General features: G+C 38.6%; 2 protein-coding genes, 1 long non-coding RNA gene and 2 pseudogenes across 6 annotated transcripts in view; 1 reads left to right on the forward strand and 4 right to left on the reverse strand.

Annotated features, from left to right (window-relative positions):
* The window catches only part of LOC149051260 (uncharacterized), an 81,299-nt pseudogene extending 75,510 nt beyond the window's left edge, over nt 1-5,789 (reverse strand). Inside the window, exons 1-3 of the transcript XR_016188983.1 lie at nt 5,711-5,789; nt 5,024-5,604; nt 4,340-4,512 (exon numbers count right to left, since the gene is read on the reverse strand). The product of XR_016188983.1 is annotated as an uncharacterized LOC149051260 (transcript). The remainder of the gene's footprint in view (nt 1-4,339; nt 4,513-5,023; nt 5,605-5,710) is intronic.
* The window catches only part of LOC149051269 (uncharacterized), a 216,351-nt pseudogene continuing 195,986 nt past the window's right edge, over nt 1,047-21,411 (reverse strand). The window contains exons 3-5 of the transcript XR_016184525.1: nt 3,223-3,350; nt 2,128-3,097; nt 1,047-1,786 (exon numbers count right to left, since the gene is read on the reverse strand). The product of XR_016184525.1 is annotated as an uncharacterized LOC149051269 (transcript). The remainder of the gene's footprint in view (nt 1,787-2,127; nt 3,098-3,222; nt 3,351-21,411) is intronic.
* LOC149051270 (uncharacterized) overlaps nt 1,047-21,411 on the reverse strand; it is a 158,518-nt gene continuing 138,153 nt past the window's right edge. Inside the window, exon 8 of the mRNA XM_089198862.1 lies at nt 1,047-1,373. The gene's annotated coding sequence lies outside the window, so the exon portion shown is untranslated. The remainder of the gene's footprint in view (nt 1,374-21,411) is intronic.
* LOC149051271 (uncharacterized) overlaps nt 5,949-21,411 on the forward strand; it is a 53,219-nt gene continuing 37,756 nt past the window's right edge. The window contains exons 1-3 of one of the 2 annotated variants that reach the window (XR_016184568.1): nt 5,949-6,241; nt 12,815-12,937; nt 13,520-17,003. This is a non-coding gene — a long non-coding RNA (uncharacterized LOC149051271). Of the gene's footprint in view, nt 6,242-12,814; nt 12,938-13,519; nt 17,004-21,411 lie in introns of those variants that run through there. The other variant, XR_016184565.1, reaches the window with a different exon arrangement.
* On the reverse strand, nt 16,745-20,285 carry LOC149051272 (uncharacterized). Its single transcript, XM_089198425.1, has one exon. It carries the CDS (start codon nt 20,283-20,285, stop codon nt 17,385-17,387), a length of 2,901 nt encoding a protein of 966 aa, XP_089054551.1. The 3' UTR covers nt 16,745-17,384.

Genomic DNA, 21,411 nt, shown 5'->3' on the forward strand with positions numbered 1-21,411 from the left:
AAGTTTCTTTCAGTTCCTATTTATTAACAACTTTGGTTTTTAGCGTTGTAATACAGTGCGTCTTTAAATTAATTTGAACAGGCCGGCCAATGCAAAACAGCCTGTCTTGTTTTATTTCGAACATTCCCGCCCTTTTCAATACCTTTCTCGTCTGCATCTTGAATGAGAATTAATCGTTTTGAAGTTTCTTTTAAGTTTGTTTCATTTGGCGACCGTTAATTGGGAATTTGAGGCTTCACCTCATAAAGTCATTGTTCTCTTGTTTTTGTTTATTTTCACATTTCGGCATTTTCTCGCGCAGCGTAGAAATGATTTGATTTCTTACAGTTTCAAGACTGGTTTCTACTCTCTGTTTTGCTTTGATTTTTCCGTGTTTTGTTTTTTGTTGTTGCCATGAGCTAATTTTGGACACCTTGAGTTCATTTTATTTCATCGGGAATTTATCTTACTGCGTCTCAAGATCATTTGAGGTGCCGTGAGCAGATTTTGCAGTGTCACAAAGGTATATTTTAGCCGCTTATTTACCAGAATGGAAAAAATATTCTTAAGTGTAGTAAACAATTCATAACTGTGGGGCTCCGCTTTTAGACTTGCCTAAATATATATATTAACAAGACTAAATGATAGAAAATAGTTTCTTGCCTTTTGTTTCCCTTTCTTATCAAGATATTAGTAACACTTGACTGACTACAAGGCTGTTCCATTGCAATGTAAACGATTTTCTTAAGTCAGATAAAGTTTCAACTGTTTTGTTTGCGTAACGTAATCATTTAGGGTTATTTCGAGTAATTTAAAAATATTTATCAAATGAGTTGAGCCTTTTTTGTGTTGCGGTTTCGTTTAAACACCCTTCCAGTTTTGGTACAAATGCTCATGATGGATAGATTTACCGCATTAAGGAAACAAGGCTGCACAGAAAGGGTACATCGTATCGGAAGTTTGAAGACGAGGAATTTTTCTCATTGGTTTAGAGAAGTGACCTGGTGTAGCACCTAATAATTATTTCATTTTGAATAACTTAAGACGTATAACCACCAACTACTGTATTGTTTTCTTTAAATTTATTCCTGTTATTGAGGGTTTTAAATAACCAAACCACCGCACTATTTGTATCAAACATAAGAAAGTACACGATAAAATACGCGAAGTTAAGAGCGGACTGGATTCAATTTCCTGAAGCACCTAGATCAAAACTTCCGCCAGTTTGATATGTGGTGTGTCATGATGATGTAATAAAACCAACAATTATGTTTGGCAAAGTGAGCCTAAAACTATCAATGAAGTTGCTGCTGAAACAAGACTACTTTGGAGGAGAAAATTGAAGCTCTAAAATAACTGAGATCCTCTTTTTCCATGATGAACTTGATTATGGTCTGAAAGATAAGAAGAAAAAGCATCAACTTTTTAGGCAATTGTGGTTTAAAATAACTTCCTAAATAAAAAACTGTTTGCAGTGTACATCCTCTGGAAATATAGCATACTAGAAACCTGTCAACCCAAAAAGTTTCATGTAAAACACTGGCAAGTTTGGAGGTGACCGTCACAGATGAGGCTTGTCATCAAAAACTCCTTTTTTACGCTAGAAAAGTCGCGGTAAATAATTGAAAGGTTAAAATACGATAAGTCTTCAGATACTTAACCATAAGCCGTGCCGCTCTAGAAACAATTTCAAATACAGTACTTCTGGGAGCATCACATCCATAAAGAGCCGGGTCTGTAGGTCTTTCGTAAGTGAAGCAATGATAGGCATTGCAACTGCTGTCATGCACTCGGCCATAGTATCAACCTGTTTGTTTGTAAACGAAAGGATCATAATGTCAATAGGAACTAGATAAAAAAAACGCAAAGGTCGCTTTACTTTTTTGTTAGTTTTAAACACCCTGCATGTTGTGTACCATGATAGCCGAAAATCGCGAAACTAAACTAAACTAAGGTCGTGCGAGCATATATATATTTTTTGGCGTTATGCCGAATAATGGCATTTAAACAATCGTATTTTAAAGAACACTGAAAAAACGAAAGCAACTTGTCCCTGTACACAATCAGTAATTGTCCATGTCCTACAATCGATTCTAAGTATCGCAATTCTTTTTGTTAAGATATTTTTAAATCTACAAAGGGAATTACCGCGAGTTCTCCGAGGGTACAGTTGCTACCAACCTCATCAAGTCTCGGTGCGATAAAAGATGATGTTCGGTGTTCAGTGGTAGCCATAATGAAGGTATACTTTTGTTAATTAGGAGTTCTGTTGTTAATGTCTGAAAATGAAAGGTAGCAATGTAAACTTTAACCTTTAATTTAGATTTCATAAAATCAAATACGCCTTCGTTGGAAACCGTAGAATGCTACCTTAGTTTGAGTACACCGATCTACAAAATATAATAGATAAAATGAACAGTACGCTACGTTTAAAAACATTATAAACGAGCCAAAACAAAATAGCAGCAGAGAAAGTACAGTGGAATCAAGATTTTATGGAACATTCAAGATAAACAAAACTTTGTTCAAATAATAAGGTAGCTTTAGGAATCGGGGTAAAGTTACAGTGTTCGACTGAGGGAAGGGAAACAGAATTTCAAGGGTTCGAGTTATCAGGAGGTTCGAAAAATAGGGATTCCACTGTACACTCACATGTCGTGGCTCCGATATGAGTGGGGCAACGTGCAGCCACAATCCACTATGGTGGACTCCTTGGCCTCTTCGAAAGGTATGCCCAAACAAACGCGGTAGTACCACGCAAAGCAGGTAAGGCACTGCACTATCTCATTGCGACTTGAATGTTGGGTGTTAAATCCTCGCCAAAACACGCAGTGCACCACACTTCCATGGCAGAAGGGGGCATATATGGTTGAAGGTGTTTCCTTGTCTTGTAAGTGGCAGCCAGATGATGTGAAAAAGGCCCAATCTTCCCTGTCTGGCTGGAAGCAACAAGGAGGACTTTGTTTTGTGTTGTACCATACAGCCCCAGACAGTTCGCAATGCTGTTGTATCGGTTTCTTCAAAAAAGCCGGCAGCAAAGGTTACGTGCAAGAGTTCTTTAAAAAAATGCGGATGTCAGTATTGTAATGCCAACTTGCGTGGAGAAACGAGCTGATACCTGGTTGTAATGAGATGATAAAGATATGGAATTGATTCAAAAGAATGTGAGCCAGTCCTTAAAACGAACAAGTCACAAGTTAGTTACCTATATCAGTAAAATTCTTTAAGGCATTGAAGACTTGCCTTTAGACACTTTTTGCGACAATTTCTTGAATGGATTTGTCTTTAATTTCCTGAACCTCGTTTGGTGAAAGGCTCACACTGGCTGCCCACTGCAAGGAATCGCCTCTATCAGTAAAATGCGTCGCATTCTGTAAAAAGACATATGACAGAAGCACAAAGTAACTCGTTTTAAAGTTATATTGCGAAAGGAATATAATTTTTCAAAATGCAGTTTAGTTACTTCTACAGAGAGGGTAATAAGTAACTACAGGAACGGTTAACACGTCACTGAGATGGCTACTACAGATATTAGTTTATTGGGCAGTTGTCAAATATGATTGAAAAACGTGAGCACAAAAAATCATTGTGTAATAATCAAAAGTGATCAAAGGATTTTGGGTTTTGCAAGCAGTCAATGAGACAAATGAAGTTGATGAAAAGAAACGAATTGACATGAAGGGCAGTTAGTGTTTAGAAGATAAAGAAAAAAACCACAACCTTATATTGCTTGCTAAGTAATCCAAGAATATCAAAGTAGCAAATTTCTCTAACAGCTGGATTAAAATATTTCTGTATAACAAGCAACCAAATAAACAAGCACCTAAAGAAAGAACTAAGAAATGAGTTTTCAAAGATTAATTTAAGATTGATTTATTATGCCTCAGTCTCAGCTTTGAAAAGGAGATCCAGAGGTCGACCTCTGTTAAAGTTCTCTTAAAACATAAAACAGGGACTTTAAAATTGTACACTAATAAGCTTAGCAAACATAACAAAAAATAACTGGTTGTTCTTACTGTATCAACAATGTGGTCATACTGAGCAAGAGCATACATTGCTGCACCCAGTCTAAAAATTTCGCTGTCACTTTCATGTCCAGACATGACTATGGATAGTGAATTATAGAAGCAGTTTCCATCCCCACTTGAGTAGAATGAGCTCCAGACCAAGCTCATAAATGGACTGGTCAACATAGCTGGAAAATCGGTGAAAGCAATAGAATATGAAGTTAATGACAACCAATACAATAAAATTTATAAATGAAAATAATGATAATAGTAACAATAACAATGATGATGATGATGGTTAACAATAATGATGATGATGGTTTCAAGTTAATAACTTTTACTGAACTTTTTACCCTTCAGGAAGTCTGCACTGATTCTTGCTGTTGATAAACTGACAAGGAGAGATCTTTGAGAGATGTTCCAGGATGTGAGAAGATGAACTTGAGTCCACCTCCCAAGGCAATGTGAGCATGCACCATTAAATGTCCCTTGCAATTTGGTACTTTATGATTGTATGGATTTCAGTCTAGGAAAGGAAAAAACACCTTGCATTAATAGGTAAATCACAAATTGGTAAACAAAATAACATTCATATTTATAGTCAAAGGCTGTTAATTAACTCTCATGAATGTTTTCCCTCATGATGGATTCCTCATTAAATGCCCCAACCCTAATCATCAAGTTGAAAAAATACTTTTTGAACATCACAATAAAGAGTTGGAATTGGCCTGGCATTAGTGGACCCTTAAATAAACAATATCCACCTTTTGGAGTTAGTAGGACCAAACTGCTTGGACATAGCCCCCTTCCCAAGTTTCTAGCTAAACAACTGGTGTTAAAACTCTAGCTGACAGCTGATGAAATGACATAGAGAATGTTTAGGAATGGTAAATTCAAAACAAAATACTTGCATCCTAGACTAGATTAAATTGTGAAATAAATAAATAAAATAGTATGTTTGTTTATTTGTTTGCCACACATACATGCACAAAAAAGTAATGAACAAAATGAAGTTTAATTAATAACAGGTAGCTTACATCTTCATCCAGTTTTCCTAGAATACTCAGCATCTTTGATGTTTGGATCTGATTCAGTTCACTGCAGGTTTGCAGTACAGATTGCCATGTATTACCACAGTAAACTGATTCACTCCCAAATTTCCTTTTTACAATGTCCTCAAATACAAGAGGAGGTTGAATGTGACCTTCAGATGTTGCAAAGGGAGGATCAGAAACAGAAGGAGAAAGAAACAGAAGGAGCAGGAGGGCAAATGAGGCTTGCAAAAACTTCAGGGGCAGATGAGGGAGGATCAGAAATAAAAGCAGAAGCTTGTGTTGATGATACAGGAATGGGAATCACAGGACTGTGAGCAGAATCATCTACTGTGATGTCAACCTCTTGAGGCTGTTGTTGTTGATTCCAATTTCTGTATGGATGCATGATTGAAATTAAACATCCAGATGTGGTCGCTTGCTGCTACTATTCACAGCTGTTAATTCAACTTCTTCAGGCCACCAAACTGATCTGCATGCTTCTTTCTCCCATCCAGGCTCAGATCTCCAACCTAAAAATACACCATGTATATTCTGCAAATCTACAGGAAAATTGACGGTGGGTGCTTAAATTTTTACATTTAACAACTGCATTGCTATTCAATTTAGCACTTTAAAGAAACAAAATTGTGGGTTGTAAGATTAGAATAGACAAATTGCATAGCCTTTTACGTACATCACCCCCAAAACTGTTTGCATTTGTGAAAAACAAACTGTTTATCCAGTTTGCTTTCTTAAATTTCTTTACCATCTTTTTTGACTGCCCTAACAAACATTTTCCTCAGATCTACCACTCTAAATTGCACAGGGTCTTCTGGTGGTATAAATACCACGCGATCACGATTCTCAGGGAAAGTCTGATATGCTCATTGCAAGAAAATAAAAGGGCATTGGAAGAATGAATGCCAGCGCCGAGAAATATACTTGCTGCTTTTTACAAAATATACTAAAATCAGAACGATACCGCGTTTCTTCCCGCCATGATGAATGAGCCATAACAATATGTTGTGTATGTGTCATAAAGTGTACCAGCAGCTGGTGGTAATTTTCGTGGTTACGAGCAGAATCTGTGTTACCGAATACCTCCATTAACGGGTCATAAGTGCGATGGTACAAACATGGTCACCGAGTCGGGCGCTAGACATAGAGATAATGAAAATGTCTTTCGTATTACCGACGTAAAAAAAAGAAAGAAATTGTTGGGTAAGGTTCTAAAATTTCCAGAATTTAACGAAGAAGATGATTGGAGGCTCGGGATACTTCTTGATATTCATTAGGAGATATTCACTTTATTCGTAAACAGTGGATTTCTATGGAGTGACTCTACTGTGGGAGGTATTTCAAAATTTATGAAACGAAGTACAAGGTGAGCTATTACCCTGATTGGATGTAGATCAAGATATATACATACTCAAATTTCTTGTAAGGATCCATTAAGAAGATACATATACCCATGTGTGGTGTCTTTGACGTATTGACTGTACAACTCCGTTTTGTAACAACAACGTAATCTTTATTGCGTTTTATATCGTCTTACCACATGCTCGCTCTCTCCGCTACTATATCCCATAATAATAATGAACATACGGGACACTACATCTCCCCCTAAGTTATTAAAAAAACAACCAAGTAATAAAGTACTCGAAAAGAAAGTTCAGAGTCTCTTATTTTCTTCTGAATAATTTTAAACTAGGCGCGTACATAATCTTGCATCCAGGAGGGCGCTCGCTTGGCACGCACAGGGCGCGAAGCAACTGAAGGTAAGGGGCTAGATACGGCTTCAGATGTATCTGTTGCTGATTGACTAGAACTGAGATTTGGCTGATCCTGTCGGGGTTGCGCTGGTTGCTCGGCTAGGCATGGCTGTGGATCTATTTCTGCTTTTTTAACAGTCCCAGGATCCATAAACTTTTTCGTATGAGCAATGTTGCGCATCTTATTGTTCCCGTTTGTGTCTTGTAAGATGACGGCATTTCCATCTTTACGAGTGACAATGTAAGGTTCTGGCTCATAGTTTGGTGAGAGCTTGTTTTCACGTGTCTGCTTTAACAGTACCTTGTCACCCTCCTCAATATTGCTGTGTTTGGCTCCTCGTGTTCTGTCTGCATACTCTTTCTGGCTGAGTTTTGCACGAGTGTCTCTCTCTCTCAACAACTGTTGCCAATATGCTTCAGTTGCACGGTCTTTGGAGAATTCGACTCGTGGAAGTTTGTCACGCAGTTTCCTCCCCATCAGTAGTTCTGCAGGTGATAATCCAGTAACAGTGTGTGGGGTAACTCTATATTGGAAGAGGAAGTTCTCAAGAGCCTTTTTCCAATCTTTTCCTTCGACGCGTGCAATTCGCACTATCTTCAAAATTGTTTCATTTGCGCGTTCCACCTCTCCGTTGCTCTGTGGCCAATAGGGTATGCCCTTCTTGTGGTCTATTCCCAGGTATTCTAGGAAGCCCTCAAATTCCTTTGACGCAAATGGTGGTCCGTTGTCACTGCGCAGAGTTTCTGGTAGTCCATGTGTTCTGAAAATAGCTTCCATGCTTTCTATCACATGTCGGGCATCTGTCTTCTTTAGGAGAATAGCCTCCAGCCAACGAGAATAATAGTCGACAGCAACTAAAAGGTGTTCACCGTTTGAGATTTCAAGAAGGTCCACTGAGATCTCCTGCCAGGGTCCATCAGGTAGACTGCTTGACCTCACAGGTTCTGGTTTTGATCTTGGTCCCACAAGTTGACAGGGGTGGCATGAACGTATGGCATCCTCCACCTGTTTGACCATTTGTGGCCACCACACTTTTTCCCGCAACCTGGCTTTAGTACGGACCATGCCCTGATGACCTTCGTGTGCCAACATGATGGTTTGTTTCCACAGGCTCTGAGGCATTACAATGCGAGTCCCTCTCATCACTACTTGTCCTACTACCCACAGTTCTTCCTTAACTGCTTTGTAGGTGGTGCCTGACAATTGGGTCCAGTCACCAGTCATCACAGCTTTGTGCACTATCCGTAAAGTTGGATCATTTGCTGTGGCAGTCTCAACTTGCTTCGGCAACAAAGCGGCTGGTACTGCTGCACTTGCCACGCTGTATGCAAAATCTTCCGTCTTTCTGGTGTCGTCATCTTGAGTTGAGCCAATAGGCAGGCGGCTGAGGACGTCTGCCGGATTATCTTTGCCTGGTATGTGCGTCAGCGTGTATTGAAATTGCTGCAAGTATAGGAGCCACCTTTCTATCCGGGCGGATGGAGGCTTCGACTTTGTACTGAGTACTGTGACTAGCGGCTTGTGGTCAGTGCGGACTTCGAATTTAATTCCATACAGGTACAGGTAAAACTTCTCGCAAGCCCATCTGACAGCTAGAGCTTCTCTTTCGAACTGGGAGTACCTTGTTTCAACGTTGCTAAGCTTTCGGCTAGCGTAATATATTGGCCTGTAGGTCCCGTCTCGTTGTTTTTGCTCCAGAACTGCTCCAACTCCAACAGGAGAAGCATCAGTTGTGAGCCGTGTCGTGGCACCTTGCCTGTGGTAGGCCATCACTGGTGCTCTGGTTAGCAGGCCCTTGATTTCTTGAAAGGCTTTTTTTTCTTTTGGACCCCAGTGCCACTTAACATCTTTGCCGGTTAGGTCCCACAATGGACTTGATATGGTTGCAAAGTTTGGGATGAACTTCGCACAAAACTGAACTGAACCGAGAAAGCTTCTTACTTCAGACTGGTTTTGGGGCGTTGGTGCTTTAACGATAGCTTCCACTCGTTCACTGGAGACTTTTAATCCCTCGCCAGAGAGTACATCACCCATGTAAACCATGCTGCTAACACCAATTTCACATTTGTCATAATTCAAGGTGAGGTTTGATTCTTCCAGTTTACGCATGACCCTGTCTAAATTCTCATCATGTTCTTTGTCGTCTGCCCCTACGACTCGCAGGTCATCATGGAGATTGTAGGCACCCGGGCAGCATTTAATTACTTGCCACACGATCTGCTGGAATTTTTCTGTGGCCATGTTCACGCCAAAAAGCAGGCGTTTGTACCTGTATAAACCATCAGGCGCAGCAAATGTTGTGATATCCCGAGAGTCTGGATGTAGCTCAATTTGGTGGAAGGCCATATTTAGATCTAGCTTTGAGAAAACTTTGGCATAGGAGACTTCTTGGAGTGTCTCTTCAACTGTTGGTACTGGGTGCTTCTCCCGTACGATGGCCTGATTTGCTTGCCTCATATCGAGACATATCCTGATGTCACCATTAGGCTTCTCCACCACAACCAAGGGGTTCACCCAGCTGGTTGGTCCCTCCACCTTTTCAATGACATCAAGTTTGAGTAGTTCCTCTAGCTTTTCGGTGACCTTAGCTCTTCTACTAAAAGGGATTCTGCGTAGTGGCTGAGCGACTGGTTGAACACTCTCATCAATGTGGAGTTTTAGCTGATATCCTTTGAGCTTGCCGAGGCCTTGAAATACTTTTGGAAATTTGGACTTCAGAAGGGCTTTTCGGTCAAGACTGTTTGTGAGGCTTTCCATGCTATCAGATTTGACATCACAGCTATTAATGGACACGCCTACCCTTAACACGCCCAGCAATTCGGAGGCCTCGCGACCAAGTAGCGTCGCTGCCTTACTGCACATTACATAAAATTCAGTATACAGGGATTTGTGGGTCTGTGGTACTTGTACGTTAAAAAAGTATTTCCCTTTAAGCTGGAGAGGCTGTACAGAAGCATAAGCATAAACTCTCTTATTGCAGTCCAACAATCTAGCCTTGCCCCCCGATACAAAATTAAACATTTCCTCTGACATTAAATTACAGCTAGCACCAGAGTCTATAACAATGTTTACAAGCTTATCTTCAATCATGAGTTCCATGGTGTTCTCTCCATCCGTGCTCCCGGTGCTGAACACGTAGAAGTCATCACTGTTTACGCGCTCGTCTGCACTCGCGTCTTCGCACACGTTGTGTACATCACGTTGCTCCTTTGAATTTCCTCCTCTTCGTCCACGGCTAGGTTTTGTTCGTGGGTTTCCACGACCACGACTTGAACTTTGGCTGGGGTCTCGTCCTTTATTCTGCTTGGAGTGGCAGCACACTTCAAAATGACCGATGTGCCCGCACTTTCCGCATTTGTGGTCACGTGAGCGACGGCATTCTTTCGCGAAATGACCCACTTTATCGCACCGCCAACATTTTCCCCCTTGTTTTGGATCACGGGACAAGCTGTTTACGTGGCTTTCGGGAATGAGTATAAGCGCTTCTTTGTCATGATACTGGCTAACGATTTCCATGAGTTTGCTGAGAGGCAGTGTTTCCTCACGGTACAATTTTGACTTGAGATTTTTGTCCTTCAGAAAAGAAATGGCGCGATCTCTCACCTGGTTGTCCCTTTCGCCCTCGTAGTCACAATGTTCTGCTAGTTTCTGCAGGCGAGTAATAAAATTGTTGACGGTTTCACCAGGTAATGGAGTAGCCGCTAAAAATATTTGTCTGGCCATTGGGGCGTTCTTTTTGAGCTTGAAGTGTTCTGAAAGGCAGTCCATAGCTTTTTTGTAATCTTTCGCTTCGCCTCGTGTTGTAGCAGGAATGGAATTATTGAAAACATCTCGGACTTTGGGGCCGGCTAGGTGAAGTAGTAGTGCTCTTTTTTGTGTAGGGTCGCTGATTCCAGAGGCAGTAACATAAAGCTCGAATTCTTCTTTCCAAGTTAACCATCGTTGGGCGAGTGTAGCTGGTTCGCCGACGGCGTCGAACGCAGGTAATCCAGGTAATCCGCTTAAGCATACGGCCATCTGTGCGAGTTTTGTCCACTGTTTGAACTCGTTTCCACTTCAGCAGCCGTACGGCAAGTTGAATATCGTTTATCCTCGTCGCCAAATGTGGTGTCTTTGACGTATTGACTGTACAACTCCGTTTTGTAACAACAACGTAATCTTTATTGCGTTTTATATCGTCTTACCACATGCTCGCTCTCTCCGCTACTATATCCCATAATAATAATGAACATACGGGACACTACACCATGTAATCAATACAAGTTTCATTTAACATTTATGCTAACTTTCAACTCGTCCATCGATGAGTTTTGTCGCTGCTGGTGTTATGTGCTACCTAACTATGGATAAAAGACTGGTTGAGGTATTAAAAACCATTACCTTAGCCACATATCAGCCTTTCCTTTTTTGATCGTGATTGACCTTGTGTACAGTTATCCCACACTGTCCAAAATCCTTCATTGTTTAGTGGTGTCTCTGACATGTACAAAATTTAACGAACAAAATTCAGGACTTCTCGTATACAGAACAAATGGTTCGGTCCTATGCAAGAAAAATGTAACTAAAATCTTATGGCTGAAAAAATCATGTAGTCGAATGCTGTTGAAAACAGAAAGCAAAGTTCTTGTATGACCTAAGATCTTGTTCAAATGCTTACTGTTTTGCTTGTGAAAGATCTGGATCAGCAAAATTAGAGATTCAATCTATAGAACTGGACTTGAAGGTAGTCAGTTTCTTAAATTTTTATACTGAACTAAATTTAGTCTTTGTTGAGTCATTTGTGCATTTCATTTGGAGCAATATTGGACAAAAATCTCCCTTTTTATTCCAAGACTTATGCAAAAGTCACTGATTGGCCAAAACCTTCTTGTATACTTTTCCAGAAAGTGAAATCTCATGACTGGTATTGTGTTGCACTACAGTTTGTCTTTTTGCTGTTGAATGACAATAAGGTGCTTTTCTTTTTGATGAGATGTTATTTAACCCTTAAACTGACTCTCAGATCAAATTTGTAATTCTCCTTTCTGTCAGCCATACATTTCTTATCATGTTAACTCAGATAATTTAGTATTGAATCAACTAATTATCCCCAAATTGATATTTTTCTTAATTGTCTTCACTTACCTGGTTGATATTGTATTGATATTGTGGGGAGAAATTCTGTCTTGGTCACTCATGGGAGTTAAAGGGTTAAAGAGACATAAGGTGTAAAAATTGATTTCAATTAGTCAACCAGAGCTTTCAAGTCCATTTGCTAGCAAAGAGTGAGATCTCATGGGCATCATCTATCAAGGGTGGGAGGGAGAAGAGGATATGGGGGCATGTTCCCACAGAAAATTGTGAAAAAAATGAAATACCTGAGATGTGCATTCCTTTAATCTGAGAGAAAATTCTGCCATTAAAAAGTGTGTGACATGAGTGAAGGAGTAAATTATATTTGGAAGGATAATTAATTTTGTAAGTACTTAATGAAAGTACCTACAAGAATTTGCGATAGCAGTTTGCTATCGCAAATTCAATCAAATTAATATGAAACCTTAAAGGGGTGAGAAGTACTGGCTTTAGCATGATTGAATTTGTTTGCGTGAGTCTCTCGCTCAATGCATGAGACTTGAGAGCTTTGAATCAACTCAACACATTTTGCATACTACAGCAATTTTTGCTATTGTTTTTTTTATTTACCCAGTAATTTACAAGGAATTCTTCAATTGATGCCATTTATTTATTAATGGTACTGTAAATTTTTAGTGGGTAGGGAGGTTCAATGTAAAAGGAAATGACAGGATGGCGGCTGGAAGAATAAAATAACATTTCAATATTCCAAAAAGAAAAACATTTCCAAACTTGAATGTGTCTGTTCTATCTTTAGAATAATTTTCACCAACCAAGTGTCAAGCAAGAAAACAAAATCAAAAAGTGGAATTTAATACAATTAAAACAGAGGAACTGTATTTTCAAGGGGTTTAAAATAGTCATAATAAATGTAAGTCCATTATAATTTTTCTACCCTTTTTTGGATAGGTCCCTGCCTGATTGTCTACGATGACGCTTGCAATTTGCATTTGTATTGTTTAAATTGGGATCCTGTCTTTTTCAAGAACTCTCAGTTCCTTGTGGATCGATTGCATTTGCAGGATCATACAGGTATGTAAATCACCCCAAAACTGACTTTTTTGGTTTGGTCATCTTTAATCTTTGGTGTTCATTTAGCTATGCTCTTGGGTCTATCCCCTCCTACTAACCTAACGGAAAAGTGTGTGACATGAGTGCATAAGAAACAACTGAAGGAGTAAATTATATTTGGAAGGATAATTAATTTTGTAGGTACTTAATGAAAGCAGCAGTTTGCTATCGCAAATTCAACCAAATAAATATGAAACCTTAAAGGGGTGAGAAATACTTTACTTTAGCATGAGAGTGTAAGATTGAATTTGTTTGCGTGAGTCTCACGCTCAATGCATGAGACTTGAGAGCTTTAAATCAACTCAACACATTTTGCATACTACAGCAACTTTTGCTGTTGTTTCTTTTATTTACCCAGTAATTTACAAGGAATTCAATTCAATTCATGCCATTTATTTATTAATGGTACTGTAAATTTTTAGTGGGTAGGGAGGTTCATTGTAAAAGGAAATGACAGGATGGGGGCTGGAAGAATAAAATAACATTTCAATATTCCAAAAAGAAAAACATTTCCAAACTTGAATGTGTCTGTTCTATCTTTAGAATAATGTTCACCAACCAAGTGTCAAGCACAAAAGCAAAATCAAAAAGTAGAATTTAATACTTTTAAAATAGATGAACTGTATTTTCAAGGGGTTTAAAAACAAAGAGACAATTGTAATGCTGTAATCAATGCTGTCTCCACTGCCTTTGGTGTAAACTTCACCAATAACTTTTTTTTTTTATCAGACAAACCCCTTGAGGAGGCTATAATACTGTTTTAAAAAACAGCTCAACAGAATTGCCCATTACTCCTGCAAAAACAACCTCAAGTCTTTAAAGCCATCCAGAAGTACTGGCTATTAAAGAAGATGCATTTTCCTCTGATGTTTTGTAAAATGTTCCTCTCTATTGGAGCAATTAGTGCTACAAAAGAAAACATAGTTAGGCACATCTATTTCATCATGAATTACACAGTTGAACCTGTATTAAGCTGCACCATATTTAACAGTTACCCTGTAATAAAGCAGTCAGTTGTCAGTTTTTCTCCCCTAAATTACTGTAATTTTCATCTCTATTAAGTGGTTATGGTCATCCTTGATTGAGTCCCAGCTTCCTGTTTTTATTGTTTTCTACTCACATGTGTTGAACAATCACTGAAGCAGAACCTCTCAAATAAAACTAGGAATAGTACTTTGAGTTCAAAGGTGCTTAACTTATTGCAAATTGTCTAATTCTGTTGGTACAAATATTTTGCACAAACATTACACAAGTCAATCTGCCTATGATTATGACCTAGAGGTCCAACTGATAGATAATAGTATACAGTTATTGGATCAGTATCAGTATCTGGCTAACTGCCCACCTACCCCTCCCCTAACCCAACATTAACCTTAACTTGTTGTCAATTGACTGTTGTTGAGCTAGGGGAGGGGTAGGTGAGCAGTTGCCCAGATACTGATATTGATCCCAGTAATTCTGCATCAGTGTTCTTTTTTTATGTTGTGTCACCATTTTGTTGATTCTTTTTACTGGTATTAACAAAGAAGCAATGGATTTTTTTAGCGAGCTTTGGAATAACCATTAAATTAAGTGATCAATAATTGTGATTGATAATTATTATTGCATAAAATAGTGCTTTTTACTGCATTTGACTCCTATTCTGTTCAAACTGTTTAAGCAGTCTCCTTGCAATTCCTTGAAGGTGACTGCTTAATGCAGGGTTGACCTTATATGTTTGTAGCTTTTTCTCCATCAATCACTGTTACTCAACACTGATACTGTTCTCTTTTCTATGTAAGAAAGAACAACATATCATAAAAATGAAATCTGACAAGCTGTCCGGCAACTGGAGCAGCAGTTTTTGGAGTTTGACTCATCACCAGAAAACTTATCAGCAGAAAATTTAGCCACAATTGTGACAAGTGCCACTATCAGTTGTAAAATGGAAGAAATGCATGATTCTTCAAAATTCAAGCACAAACAGGTCAATGTTATTTTGGAGAATGATAAAGGAGTAAACAATCTGCAGCTTCCAGTCATCGTTCCAAAGGAAATTCTGGAAAGTAGTGATCTTGTTGCAAAAGTATACTTTTCAGTTGTAAATGTACTTTGGTATAATTTTTTAGCATTCAGACAAGTTATTTTAGGGAGTATTTCCCATCATTATTTATCACTGTATTGACATTGTGAGCTAATTACATGTCACTTGAAGGACTCAAAGTTGATTTTTCTTCTTTTTAAACTTATAATTGCTAATACTTTAAATTTCTGATTAACCTCTATCAAAACAACCACTTAATTTTTCTTTCCTTTTACTGAACATTAAATTGCTAGGTTGTTGATTCTTAGAAGAAAATGTTTGTATGTAAAGGCTCGGGAAATTTGTCCACTACAAATATAATTTTTGGCATCACCTGGCATTTCTAAACAAATAGAGATATTTCTCAAGCAGGTTTGAATTAGGTTTCCTGTCAAATTGAGTGGAAACTGGGTGTAGCCCTGCTCTGCATAGGTGTCTCTGTTGATGAGATTTTCACTCCCAAGATCTCAGTAGTAATTCTCCTTACTGTCTGCCATACAAGTTTTATGATGTTAGCTGAAAGAATTTGGTATTGGATCAACCAATATTGCCCTAATGGATGTTTTTTTATTCTCATCACTTGTCTGCTTGATACTGTATTGATATTGTAAGGAGAAATTCTGTCTTTGTCAGTTATGAGAGTTAGAGGGTTTTAAAAGAGACTAAAAGATTTGTTTAATAAAAGTGTTTGGACACAAATTCTAATCACCTGCTTTTTCAAAAAAGTTTGTACAGATCAAAAGCATTCTTTCAAAAATGTGGAAAGTTACATTTTAATTCTAAAAACCTGCAAAAATCATAGAATGTGAAGGTGTTAAAAAAAAAAAAAAAAACCAGAGGAAGTCTCATTTGTCATGTTTTTTTCATAGCTGCAACAAGTGGAAATCTTTGTGAGGTTTCCTTGCCTCCTCTTCCCATTCCTTTTGCCTGTGGGATTTATTTCTTATCTCTGACTTATTTTCTGTTAGTTGTGTGTGCTGAGTTCCACTGATTTCATGAATCTTGCTTTAAAAAAGGTTAACAGGTGTCCTTAAACTGGCCAGGAACCTTCTCAAGGATATATGGTACATTGATTACATGTGACTACACTTCCTTATATATTTTACTGTTGTTTCAAGGCATGGGTTGAAAGAAGGAGGGGAAAATCATTCAATTTGAGATAGGGTATGGTGTGTTTTTTTAAGGGTTACCTCATACCCTCACCTTGAGGCAGTCTCTCTGGTAAATTGGTAAATCCGGACTGATGTTGAAAAGGCTACACCCCTTTGCGATAGCTTTCAAGTTGTGTCTAACAATTGAGGCCAAATGTATCTCAACACAAAGTTGAATTCAGTTTACAAAATTTATTGTACAGTCTTGACAAATTTGGAAGTCTGGCTCCATTTGTTAACCCTCTAACTCCCAGATCAAATTTGTAATTCTCCTAAATGTCAACCATACAATTCCTATAATGTTAGTTCAGAGAAATTAGTATTGGATCAACTTATTATCCCCAAATTGATATTTTTCTGTATTCTCATCACTTATGTAGTGGACATTGTATTGATGTTGTAAGGAGAAATTCTGTCTTGGTCTCTCATGGGAGTTAAAGGGTTAACAATAACTGGTAAGTTAAAATCTCAACTGGGTAAGTCTGATGCTTCATCAGATTTTGAATGCAAACTCTACAACACTTATTATATTGAACAAGTAACAGGCCTTCTGTCTGAAAGTAAAATGATTTTATTTACAATTTGGTCTCATTTTTTTCAATATTTTGCCCAAAGTGTGAAACTACTTGAACCGGTTCGCTTTAATGAAAAAAAAATGGCAGAGAACACGAGAAATGAAAAAAAAATCAAAAAAAGAATTGTAGAAAACACAAGAAATGAAAGAGAGAAAACCTGGCATTCTACCAGGTAATCTGTAATGTATACATTCATCTAATCCGCTTAAAATCTCACACAAAACTCCAAGCGATCAAAACATACAGAAGCATGGAGAGAATTTAGGATCGAAACTAACCAATCATAAAAAGAAAAAGTTTCCTGAGAGGTCCGAAGTTTGATTGTTTTCTCTGGAGGAAGCTTTGTGTTTTTTACTTCAATGTTATTGGTTTGTTTATTGAAAAAAAAAAAGATTGACATCGTTTGTTCTCAATAAACATGTTCATTGGTTCATTTTTCTTCATTTCGATCCGGTTCAAATAATCTCGCTGCTCTGAGCGCTTCATAGAGTAAGTTTGCTTTTATTAACGATTTGAGTTGTTGGGCTGTAATTATCACTGAGCTGGTTACCTCACAGTTATTTTGAATAGTAAGTGGTTCGAATAATTTCTTTTTAGTTTTTAATTGGAATTGCTGAGGCCTAAATTATTAGCTGACACTTAGACTGACTATTGCTTAGTAAATTACGTGCCTTTTGCTTAGCTGCTTCTGTGATGTTAAAATTGAATGAGAGGTGTAACGCGCGTAGCTGACAGTTGTTGTTGTTGATGGCTTCAGCCAAGTGCTGTGCTCCAATGTCTGAGATTTTATTTCCTGAGAGGTCTAACATGCGTAGCTGACAGTTGTTGTTGTTGATGGCTTCAGCTAAATACTTTGCTCCTTCATTTGTCAATTGATTTCCTGTGAGGTTTAACCAGCTCAGTTGAGATTCCCTACATTTTAACAATTCACAAATCTCCAAACAACCTAATGGACCAAAGTTATTGCCAGTCAAATCTAAATGTGAAATTTGTTGAACATTAATTACATTTACTAACGAAGAGCAATCAACAGCTGTGAGGTGACAATCAATAAAATTTACACAATTAAAGTTAATTTGTTGAAGTTTTCTCTGTGCTTCTGACTTCATTCTACTATTTTCGTTTAAACATTTCATTAATGTCACTGCTAAATATCGTTCGTCTTCAGTCGGCCAGCAGGTCACTTTCGTTTTCTCTTCATTCTCTGGCCACTGTACGTTGTAGAATTCTTCTTCTTCTTCTTCAGTTTTCACAGGAAGAAGGTCCGTGATAATTTCGCTCGGTAGGTTATTTTTGTTCTCTATTAATCCTGCTACAAACTGAAAAACCAGCTGCCATTTGCCTTCCTTAATGTTCATTTGAACAAAGGTTTTTAATTCTGTTTCACTCATGTTAGTTAGGTGCTTCGCAGCGAAAAACTCCTGCATTGTGAGATGAATAAAACAGAACTGTCCTTCGCTACTAAACGAGTCAACTTCACGGTCGGGTAAGCGGTGAAATAGAGCGCTGTCTTCCATTCCGCGTACTTCGTTTGCTCCAAAGATCAGCCTTCCTTCTTTAATTCCTTCAAATGCCAAGTTTTGTAGTTTCTCCAATTTTTTTTCTTCTTCGGGGGCCAATTCATCCGATTCAAAGTCTTTGCGAGTGAAATGTTTATCGCGAAATTCTTCGTTGTGTCTCAAGTAGAAAATTTTCACGGCTCTCTTGTATATGCCTGTTAAACTTGTTGGTAAGTTAAGACCTCTAGGAGTATAGAACTTCACCATTTTAAAGAGACTTGAGCAAATGATGAAGCAACTCGCAGGAATGTAACATAGAGATAAGATATTGATGTTGCTGGTGATGTGACGCTTTACTGTGTCGCCTGCTTCCTTGTCTTCTTCAGCAAATTTGGTTACGTATTCTTCGACTTGTTCGGATGAGAAGCCAAGTATCTCTAAGATTTTGTCAGAAGGAATACTTTCGATACATGGAAGAGCTGTAGGTCTTGTAGTAGTTATAACGGCTGCCCCATTAAGAAGTTTTCCAGTCGTTAGTTTGGCATAAAGCGCGGAGAGGGGCATCTTCTCGTCTACTTTGTTTCTGAATTGAGGTTCATTATCTTTTTTGCTGATTTCTGATTTAAATTTAAATTCATCAATTCCATCAAAAATAAGGAGAACTTTCTGCGGGTTTGCTAGGATGTAATTCCAGACTTGCTCATCGAGCTCATCCCTGGATGAGTATGTGGAGCGGGTAAGTAGCTCTCTAAGACTAAGTTCGGTTGCAGCGTTGAATAATCTGAACTTGACGAAAAAAGCAGCATCAAAGTGGATTTTGTCATCGGGTGTTTTTTGGAATACTTTGTTAGATGCCCAGTCTCTGAGAATTTTTGTACAACAAAGAGTCTTTCCGATTCCGGGACGACCGACGATCAAAATGTTTTTGTTTTCGTGATTAAGAATGTCCTCTGGCCCTCTCAGTGTTTCGTTTTTCTCACCCGACCTGGCGTAGATTTGCAAGTTTTTCCGTCTGTCTTCAGTGAAGTCATATTCAGCCATGTTAGGTACAACAACAAGGTTTGTGTAAATCTGATCCAGAGTCAAATGTTTAGGGGGGTGTCCTTTGCCAGTAGGACCTGGAAAAAGCGACCGGAGTTGTGGAGGTTGATAAGTGTCGTCCATGATCATTTTCTTTGTATTCCGGATAAATTCCTGAAGCGGTGATTTTACGAGTGGTTCAAGTTGTATTCTTTCTTCTTGCTGCTGAGATTCTTCGGGAGGATTTAGGTGAGATGCTTGAAACTTTGAGTTTTGCATGAAATCCCCTTCTCTGCATGCCCTAAAAAAAATGTAGCCAATTTCAGTCAGAATGCCAACGACAAAAATTAAATTCACTACAAGGACAGCTTCCATCCAGGAGGTTTTCTTTACCGCTCGTCGATTATAACAGTCGTGTGAAGTAGAGTGTTGGGCGTTGTCAGATGAATTCCCCGGCTGAGTGGTTCCATCGGTGGTTAAATAACAGTGAAACTTTGAGGAAAACTTCAAAGGATAAAACAACTGAGTTTGTAGGATGATGAAAACAACTCCTAAAACAAGTCTTGTGGATAGTTGACAGCAGTAAGCGATAAAAAGCTTCTTTCCCGTTAGTAATGCGTTCTCTAGATCTTGCGACTGTCTCTCTGGATCACCGTTGCGAATGCTTCGCGACAGTCGATTGACTGTAGGTCTTACCATTCGGGAGTAGATAACACATACAAATATAATAAGGACGAAATTCATGATTACGAAGCCATAGACAGGCAGAGCGAATTTGTTGTATTGCTCCTGGTATTTCCCGTAACATTCTCCGTGCACGAGGTCGATGTTTTGACTTTTCGCTGCGCCACAGCGGAAATCAAACCTGGGTTCGCTGTTTTCCATGTCGGCGAATATAGCAAGGAAGATGACACCAATCAGGATCCAGAAAACCACGGCCACATATTGAATTTTGCCGAAAGTTTTTGGCGCCAAATGATCTAATAGTTTATCCACAGGCATTTCTAGTTTTTCTGTAACTTTCGTTTGAAGACTGATTTCTCCGAACTAATGAATTGTTATTTTGATCATATTATATTTAATGAGATACAGAACTTTCGTTTGATTGGCTCTTTGAAAACTTTCAATTGTCAAAAGGGCGATGGCTTATGCAAGGTTTACTTGTTTACATAAGAGACAGATATCAGACCACTAAATTAAGACGGATACAGATATGTGTTATTTCACTCCATTCATCCATTCGCCCCCATGTGCTCTTTTTCACTCTCTTACACTGTGAACTTCAATTAATTTTCAGCGCGGTTATTTTGCAGCTTAAAGACTGCTAAATTCTAAGCTACCAAGTATCGCCATCTTTTTTTTTTGTGGTATTTACTTCAAAAGAGATTTTGTATTTCTTACTTAGAAGCTTAAACACCTGGTTGTGATGCAAGTCAGAGACCTCTTTCTTCAACGCCAGTGGGAGACGTGATGAAAGAAACAATTAGTCTGTTGACTCTCTAAGATTAGATAACGTAATGATGAGGCAAGAATTTCCGCCTTAAGCTAAACTTCAAATCATCAAATTTCCGCTTTAAAACGAGTCCGCAAAACTAGTCCATACTGGATATCACCTGCCTAGATTGGTAACAACAGAAACCAAAACTATAAAAAATTATTTTTGCCGTTTTATTTCGTTGTAGCTCTTCACTTCGCGTTGCCAAAAATTCCGTGGCATGTGAAGAGCACGCGGCGCCAAATCCCTTTGGCTGGACGTGATCAGTTGTGCAAGGGGTTAGGAGGGCACTGTAACTAACTGATAAATTTGGCGCCAGATTGATGCTTGGCGGAAGGATCAGAGAGCTTTAAGACAAATATCGTGACAATAGCGAAGAGTGCAAATGACGTCATGAAATTTCAGTTCCCCTTCGTGACTCAGACAAACAACGTTCGATTCTTGTTGCGTGTGACAAATAATAAGTAAACGAATGGAGGGCAGTTCGCTTCAATCTTTTGCGGTTTAGATGGCTAAACAATGTTGATAGAAAACTTAACCGAACAATTTCACGAGACTTTCGAAATGAACAACAGAGCACTTGATCATAATGCTTCCAATCAACTGAATTAACCTCTGACTGCGTTAGCCAAA

This window comes from Pocillopora damicornis, chromosome 1 (genome assembly GCF_964200805.1).
Source record: "Pocillopora damicornis chromosome 1, jaPocDami1.2, whole genome shotgun sequence".
NCBI classification, from domain to species: Eukaryota; Metazoa; Cnidaria; class Anthozoa; order Scleractinia; family Pocilloporidae; genus Pocillopora; species Pocillopora damicornis.